General features: G+C 42.5%; 1 protein-coding gene across 13 annotated transcripts in view; it reads right to left on the bottom strand.

The window, feature by feature from the left end:
- RNF220 (ring finger protein 220) overlaps positions 1-14,619 on the bottom strand; it is a 314,664-nt gene that overhangs the window by 79,995 nt on the left and 220,050 nt on the right. For all 13 annotated transcript variants that reach the window (XM_083446089.1, XM_083446091.1, XM_083446087.1 and 10 more), the window contains one exon: positions 4,383-4,478. In XM_083446089.1, the coding sequence (XP_083302215.1) occupies positions 4,383-4,478 (96 nt within the window). The remainder of the gene's footprint in view (positions 1-4,382; positions 4,479-14,619) is intronic.

Genomic DNA, 14,619 nt, shown 5'->3' with positions numbered 1-14,619 from the left:
AACAAAGGCATTGTGTGTACTTGTGCAAAGCAAAACTGAGTCTCTGTAATAAACTGGATAATGTAAGCATATTTTAATGGCCTGATTAGTACTGTACATGCTGGCAATATCTATGGAAGGTGGCACATTTACAGAAGGAGCTATAGCCTACTGATTCTGCCAAAGGCAGAATATACCTGGGCTGAATGAGATTGGCTCCTCCTCTCAGTTTGACTGCCTAGAGAGAGGGTGAAATCCTATTTTTAATGGATTTTTCTTCAGGCAAATTGCACTTTTACCAAGCAGCTCCACTCTACTTACTATCCAAACCCTGGTCTGGAATATTGGAACCTGACTCTGTCTAGTGCTTAGCATCCTCATTTCACATTTATTACAAGGAGAGATAGGAGTGCTCCAATATTTTCTAGGACCTGACCTAAATTGATTCTCTGTGTTAGAATGCTAACATACTCTTTAACTGGAACAGCTCTTTCTTTTTGTCAAGAAACAGTCATGTCATTAATCCTATTCTTATGCAGAAAGCTGGGAAGAAAGGACACAGTATAAAAATTCCATTTTCAAAAAGCAATACTGTTCTTCTTGCGTTACTCAAGAGATGTCAGATTAATGCAGCCAGAGCAACTTCAAACCTCTCATTTACCTACCTACCTACATTTCTGCTTCTTTTCACCTCTTTTCCTCAACCATCCTGCCGTTGCTATTTCACTCAACATGATCACTCAAAAAAACCAACAACTTCCTGTCAGTTTCACTTGCTCTCTCTGAAAACAATTCAAGGCTTCTGGGCCTGAGCTGCAAATGCAGAGGGGACAGTTTCAATTGCAACATAATCTGTTCTTTTTCTTTATACCATAATTCCACAACAATATTTGTAGTAGCCTTTCTATAACTCTAGTTTAAATCAAATGCATGTGGGACAACACTGTTAACTTAAAACATTTCTCCCCTTTTCTATAAGAACACAGAAAAATGCAGTATAGGTGCCAAACAGCCAAGTAGGAGAGAGAGCTAGCAACTAATTTTGGCTGCCAAATTATAACTTGGACTAGATCCTAGTTTTCTGATCAACCTTCCAGCTCTCATAGTAATGCTACACTTCCTAATTCTGTTCCTTCTGAATTTTCCCTTGCTTTACCATATTACATTTGTATCCAACTAGATCTAAATACATATTTCAGGAACTGTTGACCATTAATTACCCCATGTGGCAAGCAAAATCACTACAACTTCTTGGGCAGGTACCTTCCAGAATGACTATTCAAGCCTGGACAGGAAGGAAAACAAGAGGGCTTCTTGTCTCAGTAGAACTTTGCTTGTTCTACTAAGATCCATTCCAGACTGCTACTATTTTGTGGGAAAGATTCAATTGCATACCAGCTAATTTAGGTTTGCACAATTAAAGTAGATTAAAGCATTCTGGTGCTCTTGCACAACAACCCCACTTTAGAAAAAGGACTTTGGTGGTGCGAAAAGTGATGAGGCAATACACTAGAAAGTGTTGGAAATGATTGACAGGAAGCCATATAACAATGCAAACAAACCAGGATGAAACAAAATAAAAAAAATCCTTCCAGTAGCACCTTTACTTTCCAGAGTAAAACAAGGATGAATGTTCAATAAACAGGTCATGTGGAGGTATCCCAGTTCTGCCTTCTGGTTTACCCTCTGATCCTGATTTTACTATGGCCCTGACTCCTACTGGCTCTGCGCTGGTTTTTTGTCCTCTGATCCTTATTACTCTATGTTCCTGAGTCCTGTCTTCTGATTTTACCTCTGGTACTAATTGCTATTCAGTATTTATTCTCTGACCCTGCCTCCTCACTTCCCTTGGGTCCTGACTCCATGTTCCCAACTGCAGACCACAACCCATGGCCCAGTTCTGACAGCTCTAGATGTATGGCTGTGGTTCATGTGGTTATTCTGTAAGGAATTTTAGAAAGCTTGGACAGGACAGCTCTGTTGATGCTTTACAAAAGGTAGGTGCAGATTACCATTTACTATGTAATTGCCACCTGCAAATGCATGCATGCCGTAGTGTTTGCAAGTGGCAATTACATAGTAAATGGTAATCTGCATCTACCTTTTGTAACCTCATGGCAGCTGACTGCACCATTTATCCACATAAAATATATGTTCTCTACATATCACTGGTAGCAGGGATGTGGAAATAGTTGCTTTATCACAGAGAGGCCCCCCCCCCATGTAATTGCAGGTTAAGTTTTCATGTGATCACTATGGGCTAAATGGTGAACTGCTTCTGTCCTTGCTAAGCCACCAACAGACCTTATCAGTGCAAACTTTGTGAAATTTCCTTTAGAACAACCTCATAAGCAAAAGTTTGCTTCCCAGTCTCTCACTAATATATACAGTATATTTCCTAGCTGGTCATAAATGCCATAAAGAACTTGCAATGCAAAATTACCAGCACTGCAGTTTTAAAGAAATATGTAATCAGGGCACACATCCAGCACGTGAAAAGCTCAGCTTGCAGCTCTTGGAATCAAGGGGAGAATTTTATTTTATTTTATTTGCATAAAGCCCATTGGATTAGCTCCCAGAGGAGATTTATCTCTGATGCCTGTGTATTTCCCTAGTCATATTCTAGTTATACACTGGAGTTGCTTTGTACTACTCCGGCCTGCAAATTCTAGAGCAGTAAAAATACAAAAAAGGATCATCCTCCAGTCTTCTACCCTATAAAAGCAAACTATAATTCCCATTTGCCTCTCCATCAAGAATTTATGAGTCTGTGAAGTGCCTGTTGTGAAAAGTAAAGCCATCAAATGCAAACTGGGATCACTTACTGCATACAGAAGAATACTATTAGCAATGTTTATCTGTATTTGACAATATTCAGAACAGTGTTGATTCATTTTTGAGAGCATGAACTAGCAGAAAGTACAGAGTGTGAGCACTTCATATCTCTGGCATAGTCTGAACTATATAAACTATGACTATGGCAGGAGCTACTAACAATTAAGAAAAGACATATAATGCTAGATATATTAGTCATACAATAGACACAAACGTTCATCCCAGCCTCAGACCACTACTGATTCATTAGCACAGTTATGCACTGGCTGCATTCCAACTAGTAGTACAGCCCATATACCCATGGAGTTGATGGGCAGCACCCCATAATGTGTGCGTGCGCATATTTCAGACTCTAATAGGAACTGCAGTTGTACAGTGACCTTCTATTGGCTTTGAACACAATACAACAGATAACCTTTGTGTTCACACCTTAATAAACTATACAAAACTTACTGACCAATAAAATTGACAAGGCTACAACACTTTTTACACCTGCAAATTCCATTTACATGGTTTTCAGAATGGAGTCCCACTGGTGGTGACTTGTTTCTGGCTAACTGGGGCATTATGCTTAGTCCTATTTTCCATCCATTTACAAAATAAAGAAAAGGTAAAGGTACCCCTGCCCATACGGGCCAGTCGTGTCCGACTCTAGGGTTGTGCGCCCATCTCACTTAAGAGGCCGGGGGCCAGCGCTATCCGGAGACACTTCCAGGTCACGTGCTCAGCGTGATGAAGCTGCTCTGGCGAGCCAGCACCAGCGCAGCACACGGAAACGCCATTTACCTTCCCACCATAAAGTGGTACCTATTTATCTATTTGCACTTAGGGGTGCTTTCGAACTGCTAGGTGGGCAGGAGCTGGGACCGAAAGACGGGAGCTCACCCTGCCACGGGGATTCGAACCGCCGACCATACGATCGGCAAGCCCTAGGCACTGTGGTTTTACCCACAGTGCCATCCGCGTCCCTATTATTTACAAAATACAGTAATATTAAAACTAACGTTATTCAATAATAGTTACAGTGTACCAGGCAGAGGGCCTTCTCAGTAGTGGCACTCTCCCTGCAGAATGCCCTCCCTTCAGATGTCAAGGAGATAACTTTTAGAAGACAACTTTTAGAAGACATCTGAAGGCAGCCCTGTACTGGGAGATTTTTTGTTTTTAGATATGCTGTAAGCCGCCCAGAGTGGGTGGGGTATAAATAGGAATGGGTGGGGTATTATTATTATTATTATTATTATTATTAACAACTGTAACTGTATTATTAACTTAACAACTGTATTTTATGCCACGATGCACCAAGAAGTATTAGGAACCAGAAAGCTATACTGGGTGCAAACCTGTTAAGGGTATTATTTAACATTTGTATACCATAGTACTTTTTTTGGCAAGATTTCCCAGATGCAAGGATATATGCATTAAACAAGTGGGATATTATAATCCCTGAAAAACATAAAAGGCTAAAAAGTTAAGGACTTGAATGGCAGCACTGAAAGAACTAGTAGTGGCACTTAGTAACTCCTGGCTTCCAGTCATCAGCTGAGTCCTCCTGGTTGCTCTCTCACCTGGTATCTGTCTGAGTGATGGATATCATCTGAGGAGTGAGGTGATGCCGTTGGAGAGTCTCCTTCTCGCTTGATTGAGGCTGACAACAAAATTGACTGTGGAGGAAGCGGGGAAAGGGAGAAGCAGTTAACAATGCAAAGTGTTCCTTGTTCTCAAGACGAAGCGTAGAAGGATGTGTGATATGTAATAGCAAAAAATGCTAATTAAGAAAACATGATCACCAACAACCAGCTATAGTGAGGGACATCTTCTAAGTTAGATGGACATGTGGTGTGATAACTCTTGAGAAGGCTTTTGAGAATGATGCAGGAAGTCATTCAGAGAGCTAAATACAGTGGTACCTCCGGTTAAGTACTTAATTTGTTCCGGAGGTCCGTTCTTAACCTGAAACTGTTCTTAACCTAAAGCACCACTTAAGCTAATGGGGCCTTCTGCTGCTGCCGCGCCGCCGGAGCACGATTTCTGTTCTCATCCTGAAGCAAAGTTCTTAACCTGAAGCACTATTTCTGGGTTAGCGGAGTCTGTAACCTGAAGCGTATGTAACCTGAAGCGTATGTAACCCGAGGTACCACAGTATTCACCTCATGCCAAACCTGTCACCCAGTATGGGACAAACAAGAATATCATTTCTGGGCCTCATGTGTGGTGGCTTGCATACAGTGCCTATGTTTAGGAATGGATGCATGAACATTGCCCCTCCTTTGTCCTACATTGTGCTCCTAAGTTTGTGTTAGTGGCAGAGGTAGCTGTATTATTTAGTTTTGTATCTCTCACATGGAAATACATCACTGAAGAACAACACTGGCAGTCATGACATAGAAACACCAGTACATAACTACATCTTGCAGAAACTACTGCCCACTAGGCAAAGAGAGATGATTTGAAAAAAGTAAAGACAGCAACTTGGAATTGTTGGGTTAAGTGAAAGGCACTGTATGAAATAATGTTCCCCCATCATCTCCATTCCAGTATCACTGGCATACACATTGGGAAACTACATAATTATACATACAGGTAAAGTATACATCACCTGGGATTATAAAAGAATGTGCAATACTATCTCTGCACCTGGACAAGAAAGATGCCACCAAAAATGCATAGGATAAAGGTGAGCAGTGCCTTGGTCAAATGACCACATGCGAGGCTCTCTAGGAAGCCCATGCTAAATACTGCTTTTGTTAAAGAAAACTTTTTTATTTGCCTTTTCTAAGCCACTGAAATACTATCTGAGGGTTTAAACAGGGATACAAGCGAAAACACCTCAGTTGCACCTCCTAACTTTTAATGTGCATGAAAATCTCTCAGAAATGTGGTGAGGTTGTTTGTTTATTGTTGATTCATGTCTTCTGTAAAACTTAATAAAATATTATTTAAAAAACAAAAACAAAACAGAAAATGTACTCAAACAAAAAGACATAAAAGCAGTAATGCAGAATCAGTGGGGAGAAGCATTTGGTGCCAAACACTATTCAACTGCAGAGATCCATTCAGTAATTACAAATATTAGTATATTATTAAACCTTTTTCTAATTACAGTACAGGATTTCCTATACTGTTAATCTCAGAACTATCCCAAATAACACAGACATTTCCTTTCTTTTACCGCAAGCTATGCAGGCAAAATGGTCAGCAGTTTACTTGAAACTTCAGAGCAATGGCAGAGGTATAAATTCCATGCACAAAAAAGATTTATGGGAAATGATAGAATGCTTTGACAATATTTTAAGGAGCTTCATTACTGAGAACAGGGATGCTAACAGGATTTTCTGGGCTCACTACACTATATATTGATTTGACTCTCCACCCATTTGCATAGATTTGCAAATGCTTTGTCATTTGTGCAAATGTTTTCATTTTCAGGTGGAGTGCAGCCCCCCCCCCCCAAAAAAAGAAATCAGTGGTTACTGACAAACAGCAGGTGAGCAGGTGAAGCTCACATGCTCAGCAACAGGAGATAGCTTTTTCTTTTTTCACTCTTCTTCCCCTCCTCATTAACCACAATTTTAGTTCCAGGACCTGTGTAGTAGTTTCAGGAACTTTCTTTCTTTCTTTCTTTCTTTCTTTCTTTCTTTCTTTCTGGGGAGGGGGATATGTCAAGATAATGATGGAGCTTAGTATCCTGTATATCTACACCCTCCCCTGCTACCTTTGATCATGTCCTGCTTTGGTCTTCATCATTCACAAAACACTGTCATTGGGACAGTGTTATGGGTGGAGCTTTCTGACACACTGGGGGTCAGTTGGGCAGCTGGACTCCCTCTCTGTTAGCATTGTGCCCCTTCTGCCAATCCTCTAGTTCCTCAGCTGCCCTTTAGGGTAGCAAAGAATTCCCCCACAAACAAACAAACAAACAAACAAACAAACAAACAAACAAACAGGTTGTCTCATTTACAAGGCTGCTTGTTATACTTGAAATAGTCTTCTTCCCATTCCCATTAATCCAGCTGATAACTCTCTAAGTAACTCTATTCAGACCACTTTTTTTTTTTTTAAACCAAAGCCTTTCTGAACCAGCCTAGCCTCATATCACCCACTTCTCTGTTACCACTGGATTATCCCCCATCCCCAGCGGTGACCCGAGGCAAGGTGCCCACCCACTCCAAACCATCTGAGCTCTGGAAAATAAGCTCAACTAAGTAGTGAACAACTTTAAATGTACATATATTTGCATGTCAATGGCTATTAGCCTATTTTCTAGGAAATTTGCCAACCCAATTACATTAACTTCTCTGGGCTGGTGTGTAATGTGCAAAAACTAACCAACAGCTCCTCACTAAACTTATCAAAGTGTTATAGTTGGGTTTGGATTTATAATCTTGACTGATTCAACTTCAGCTCAGATTAGTCATATACATAGACACTTTAAACCCAAATAAGTTTGTGTCAGCTGAAAGCCCCTGTCTTTTGAGATAATGAAGTAGCAGGGGGTGAAAACTGTTACTGTTTTGCTGTTTTAACTGATGTTTCCTTGTGTTTTGTGATCATGTAGTTTATTATAATTTATTTGAAAAAGGGGGGTGTAAGTTTATTAAATAAATAGGCAAATAAAACAATGTTTATAAAATTCTACATGAACCAACCATTTGAGGAACAAATACCGTGGTCTTCTAACTGCAGCAAGAAACAATTTTCAGAGAAGCACCTACCTTGCAAAAATGTGACCATCTTTCTGTCAGAAAGGGCCAAGATAGCAAAATAAAATTTGAAGCTAAAGGATGGGATCCTTCTCCCCATATCATAATAGGCTAGATACAATATTTTGACATCAGGGAGGGCTCTGGTTGCAATGTAAACCCTTGCCTTCTTTCTCAGATTGCATGTAACAACCTGATCGCAGGAGTTAAAGATACTTCCCTTTTCAATTTGCTTCTGTGAAGAAATAAAAGTGCACAAGCCATCGACTCTGCTTCAAGGAACCTCAACAACGACTCTCATTGCTCCTCATCAGCCCCCACATGCCTGCCTGCCCACTCCCATCCACCCTTGCAAGTCGCTCTAATCCAATATTATTATCTGAAAAATGGCTGGGCTAGCTACGGAGACAGTAAATTAAACGTTATGTATTAGTTTTTAGCATGTGGTCCCAAGAAGAACGCTGGCCCCATTTATTCGACAAACCTCCTGAGCACCATGACAACGACCTCCAGAAAAAATGCAGGGCTAAACTAATCCCAAAGACGTCAATCTCAGACCCTCTTCTACATACGCTTGCCGTTTAGATGAATAAACTGTCTTCTTAAAATTGTAGCAAGCGGTTCTATTCTAAATACCTCGGCAGCATGTTAAACACTGTATCAGTGAGTCAAGCCCCTGCTCTAGCACCAAACTGCACTTCATTTGTGTTTCTCATTTCACCAAGGTGGAATGGCAACTGCTTCTCCATTTAGGCTGCGTCAGGAGAATTATCAGGCACATAGATGGGATGGAGGGGGAGGAATGGGAGCAGAAGGTTTAGAATTAGAAATCTTGTCAGCTTTAAATGCCCATCTTCCTCCTTCCTACCAGCATTAGTGTTTGGTTGTTGGCTGGTAGATTGTGCTCAAAGCTGGACTCAGATTTGATCAAAGGTGGGTCACCCCAATGACACCACAACCATCTTTTTGATAGCAGGTAAAAAATGGATTTGAGGGCGAAGAGGAAACAAGAAGAAGGGATGGATGGGTGGATGATAGATTGAGGGAGAGGAAGATTAAGTCTTTCTTTGTGGCACATTGTCTGCCACCAGAAAATACGAAAGGTCCATTGTTTTAGTGCTTACAATTTGCACTTTTCTGAATCAAAAGAATAACAATTTGAGGTCACATAACCTCTTGACTAATGAGCAGTGTCCTTCAACCTGTGGATTGTGATCGGAAAGTTAACTGGGCCCATTCTAATGTGGCCAATGGACCCTGGGTTCCCTTAAGGGCAAGTTCTTATTCCTGCATGGAGTCTGTTTTCCTGTATTTTTGTTTGAAAAGAAAATCCTGAAGGAGAAGGTATGGATGCACATCTACTTTGAAAAATTAGGTCCCAGCTCATGCTCTCCTCAGAAAACCTCTTTCTTCATGCAGACAATGGGCCAAAACAGGAGATAATCTGTACTTAGTCTACCTAACTGAGGGCAGAGTGTGAACCTGAGGCCTTCCTGGTTTTCCTAGACTAAAACAGCGATTATCCTTGACCATTAGCCATGCTGGCTGTGGCTATTGGTAGCTCGAGTTCAAAAACATCTAGAGGGCTACAGGTTCCCCATCCCTGAGTTTCTAAATAAACAAAAGTGTTGGAGAATTTCACCAAATCCTCAACCATCCAAATCAATTAACCCTGTATAGTTGTACAGGACAACTATACACTATACAACTATTGACACTATAATCATGAAGGTTTTTTTTTAAAAAAAGAAATAAGCCAGTCAATTCAACCCACCCCACAAAAAACCCACAAAAGGCAACCTGAACTCTTGTGATTGGACCCTGTGATACACCAGCAGCCTTTGTTCCCTAGGGAGTTACTATGTACAAGGGAAAATTATGTCTCCTCATGCCCCCTGGACACTCTCAACACTGGGTCATCTTTCCTGTCCTCTCAAAGAAACTTGACATTCCTAGCAAAATGGTTGAAATCAAAAAGCAGAGAACGCTGTTAAATGAATATAATATTGTATTTCTCCTTTGTCTCTTGAATCGAACCAGTGGAATGGCACCAAAATATCATGGAGAATAAATGCTTCCAAGTCACCAAACATCTTGGAACCACTGAAGATTGCCCAAATATCGGGGGGCAGGATTTACCTAACAAACCCCATCAGTTGAAGGCCTCTGCAACGGGGATTTCCTCCCACTATTCCCACTGTGAAATTGGCTGGGGAGAGGGTAAGAAGAACCCAGAATAGCATATGGGGAGGGGGGATTGTTCTCTCTGGCCAGCTGATATACGGTACTTGTGAGAACAGAATGTTTGCAATACCAAGATGTTGAATTTCACCCTAGATTTCTCTTGGCTTTGTCTTCTACATAGCAATGGAGCTTTTTGGTTATATTAACCTACTCTGCAATCTAGTATGGAGGATGCAAATGTATTGGTAATTGTGCTAATTGTTCAGCACCCTTAAGTCCAGCCTTCCCCTCCTTCCCAAGCACTAATCTGTAATAGCAACCAACAACCTGACCAAACCTTTCTCAGCGAGAGCTCCTTTCCCTATACCATTTCCAAGGCAAGCCACCATTTCACTCTGGAAAGGCAGAGCAAGAGACTTGTGCGAGTACCAGTGAGGCCTCATATTTCTAGCCCTCCTTTAAATCATCCCTCCGTTGGGTAAAGGCACTCTCTGTTGAGGTTATAAACCCTAAGAGGATCAGCCTCAGCATTACACCTGGGGCACGCTAAATAAAAAAAGGTCACCGGTGCTTTTTAAACATGGACAAAAAAGCAGTAAAATGTGTTTGGGAAAAAAAATCTGGCATTAAATCATGACTTTTTGCCTGGCTCGCCTCATTAAAAGTGGCCTTTTGGAAGGTAAAATTATCATTGTAAGCGATAAGATCTTTAAGAAAATAATTCACGGCTTCTTCACCCTTTAATATGATAGCCGCCACCGGCTAATTTTTTTCTTAATGGCAACGAGGCCATCAATCTTGTCCAAGGCTTGCTCTCACCCTCGCTTCCCTCCCCTGCCAGCTTCCAAGCAACAACCTACTTAGCTCGGAATAACGGGGTCTTTCTTCTCTGCTTCTGCTCTAATGCTTTCCAACTTGACAAATCCCCCTTTGAAGAACAAGCTAAGAGAGAAATATCAGTTATAATATGCGACAGAAAGCACAAGGAGAGAGCACTACCGGACAGATTGAAAGTAGAAATTAAGGTGCAGTTTGTTCAGCAGGGGAAAGTGATTAAAAACTGGGACTGGGTTGTCAAGGAAAGTTGTGGATTCTCAATCAAGAGTATCCCTTCACACAAGGCTAACGTATCCTTAAACAGCAGCTTTAGTCAATCCTAAACTAGTGTACTCTTTTTGTCATATATGATGGGGAAGGAATCTGCAGAAGTTTTATTCCAAAGCAGACTCACCTCATTTGATCTGGATGGATCATAACCAGGATCGGATCATGAATCCACTCGATTCTGTAGATCCCTTTAAGAGGTGTCCAATGACTACAGCACCATTTCTGTATGGTATTTTCCCCCCTTGCCCTTTAAAAAGCCCTGGGTAATGTAGCTGCTCACACTCTGGAGCAGCTAGTAGTGAATGGGGCTCCTTCCTTTTCGCCACTGCACGCTTTGAATACAATACAGCAAGTCCCCCTGAGAGCAACATAGCTTGATGCTGCACTCAGAGTGAATTGTACAGAGAGAAAAATGCCTACCCCTATGTAAAAATGCCTGCCCCTCATACAATTCTGTGCAGACTGAGATTGGAAGAGGAAAAATTATTATCAATGGCAACCAAAGTGAACAACTCTTGAAAAAGTCAGGAAAAGTGCTATAAATTGACATTGTAAAGTATAAGAAGCTATTTAGACATCAGGTTAAAACTTGGCTGTTTGTGTTTATGCAGGCTTTCAGACATTAATGCTGCTTTTTGTTTTGATACTGTACCATTTGCCGTTTCAGGGCTCATCCACACTTCCGCTTGTCCTGTGCCTGGAAAGCACAGATCTGAACAGTTTTCTGCTTGAGCCACACTTTCTAGGCATGGGTTTGAGCAGTTTTCCCCTTGCCACAATCCTTTCCCTTCAAACACCAGTGGTGGGAACACACTGGAGCTGAAGCAAGCAGCAATGTGCACAAACAGTCCAAAGTTATTACACAGAACTCAGAGCTTATTTCTGAGTGCTCTTGTTTTGCTCCAGAGCTTTCCCTGCAAAACTCCTCTCTTTAAAGTTCTATAGGAGCAAACCCAAGTTGCCCTTTGCTCCAATTGAGTACTAAAGATTGGTTTTCCCCAGGAGAAAACAGCAGGACAAGAGGAAGTGGGGATGAGCCCTGAGTCTTTTGGTTTTATGGTGTGTGGTGCTCCTACCCAGAAAAGTCAGCCTAAATACTCCTGTTAACAAAGTAACCACCTCAATCAGTTAGAAAGGCAGAGAAACAGTTACCTCCAAGGTTTCTTTCTCTGCAAGCCATAAATAGTTTGTTTGACTAGATGTTCTGTAATAATTTGTTTGACAATAACACTGGATAAACTGCTATCGGGTTACTGAAACCAATAAGCCCATATAGGATGTTGCAACTGTGACTGTGAAAATGTCACTCTCGAGCGAACGCAACCTGCTTCAAAATGCTTGTTGATGGGGGTGGGGAGGCCCCTCTTGCAGGGGAGTTGGAAATGGGGAGGGAGTCAATAGGTCACTAAGCTTGAACGGAAGTGGACAGCATGAGACATCCTCATTGCAAACAGGGATATCTGTGCTCTCTTTCAAGAGGTTAAAGCACCTCTTCAGCAAGGAAAAAGATATAGGAATGGGCCACTTTGGGAGCCACAGGTAAAAGAGGAAGGGAGAGGTGGTGTTGAGACTCTTTCAAATGAAGGAAGAGGAGGACAATGACAATGGCTGCTTACCAGTTCCCCTTCCCTTTATCTACTCTGCCACTGGTACCTGTTGTGGGAGACAAGAGAGCAAGAAAATCCCTCCTTACCTCTACTCACCCATCCCAAAAATTTGGGTAGTGTAAATGAGGTACAGGTCCACATACAGGATAGATCTTGCTGCTCTTGAATATATCTCCGAATGATTGCGAGAGCGCCTATGTGTTCATGCGCACAGGCAAGAAAAACTCATGCAGGTGTGAGTGTTTTGAAATTGTTTTATCATCTGCATGTTAGAAGGTATATCAGAATCTACTGGTAGATAGTAGATCAGCAGGAGGTTCTGCCTCTCAGTTATTTAACATCAGCAATAGCAGAAACCTTAAACTGAGGTGCTAGGGTTCCAGAGTTACTGCAGAGTTCAGATATTTGTACTTGGATATGCAAGACTAAAGTGGCCAGGGTAGGTGTGGGGCAGTGGAGATAGGTAACTGGTTTCTTCCCTGGAGCCATCCTTTTGCCTCTGGTACTGGTTGCAGGAGCTCAAAGTGCTGGTAAAAAAACGAACCAGTCTCTGCAAGCCTGGCCATGCCTGGGCTAGGTGAATGACTGCTCACTCTGTGTGTATGTGTATAAGAAGTGCCCGTGCATGTCGGATGCATACATGTATGTGCTTACATAAACAGGTGAGTGTGCCATGCTGACCCCAGGGACATGGGTGGAAGCAAGCACAAGGCAAGGGACACCTATGATTGGGAGCAGCCCACAGCCAAGAAAACACATCAAGATTGTAACATACGCTCATTGCTGCCTCTCCTAAAACTATCCCCTCCCTGTCTCAGAGACAGGTCAGATGTCAGCACTGGGAAGCGGTGAGCCGGCAGCAGTGACACTTTGTTTCCTTTCAAGGCCACCCATTTGAGACTATTAAGTGCTGGGCTCCTGCTTTTTGATAGCCCCGAAAACACAGGCAGTTTATTTCTCTTAAACAATCAATCACAGCTGCTGTCAGCACAACAAATACCCTAACCCTGCTTTTTACATCTCGCTCTGGCCTTTCCCTTCTCTCCTGCGCAAAGTGTTTCCTGCCTGATGCGTTGGACTTTAACTCTGCCATCTAAATAGGTACTTATCACTTAACATGGAGGTGATGGCTTGACATGTTTTCTGTCTCCTGCCCTCCCCTGCATGGTGGGGAAGCAGTCAAAGTGTTGCTAATAGCTGTTATCACTTGGGAACTGTAACCCGAATGCAATGAGTGATACCAGCTTTTGCGGTGCTTTGTAACAGCACCAGTGGTCTCAGCATCTCAAGACGCGAACACCACCAGCATCTTTTATTCTCTGACACTTTCCCAATGCCCAGTAAACGCACATACTCCCACTGGCTCCTTTGTCTGTTTGTCTTCAGGAAGCCACAGCAGCACTTAAGGAGGAAAGCCAACTTCAGCTTCTGGCAATTTGAACCACTGTTTGAGTTACACCAGAGAACAGTGCACGGTTCTCTATGCCTCAATGAAAGCTGGGGAAGGCAAAGACTTGACCATGCTAGCATGTTGCCATGCAAGGAATCCCAATAACTTTGCTCTCTGGGCTTTTGCACACTTATTTGCCCCAATTTTCCCAGGTCTGCACTTTAAAGTTCTGTGCCTGGCATAGGCGTAGCAGAAGGAGCTGCATCTTGGCTGCTGTGCTTGTGCCTGGCCACAGCTCTGCCCCTGGGTCAGGCCTGAAGAGTAGGAGGAGAGTAGGTGGCAGCTTCCATGTCCTTCTTATCCCCTGGACACTGGCACATGGGAGGCCGTCCTCTGTGCACCGCCCCCCTGGGGGGCACACCCCACGCACACATCCCAGGTAGCGCTGGCTTACACTCCGCCACTGGTGCCTGGGCATTTTTTTTTGCCCCCCTCTTGCTGTTTGCTCTGTTAGAACACAAAAAAGTTTCCCCTCCCCCGGGGGAAAGACAGTGATAGAAGAGGAAGTAAGGGTAAGCCCGTTGTCTACAGTCTGACTGCCAGTGGTTCATTGCCATCCCTGCCAGAGACTGAACCTGGGACATTTTACAAGCAAAACATGTGTTCTACTACTGAGCTATGACATCCTCCTTGAATCTCAATAAAGGTGTTTCTTGGTACTATTTTCCACTCAACTTTGGACACAGAAGTCAGAACTAAACCTCATTTCAACCTAAAGCACACAGATCATCCGTTGCACACTCTATATTGTTAT

The sequence above is a fragment of the Podarcis tiliguerta genome, assembly GCF_965153285.1.
Source record: "Podarcis tiliguerta genome assembly, chromosome: 6".
NCBI lineage: Eukaryota > Metazoa > Chordata > Lepidosauria > Squamata > Lacertidae > Podarcis > Podarcis tiliguerta.
Note: the sequence above shows the minus strand (reverse complement) of the source record. Positions and strands in the feature narration are given on the sequence as shown.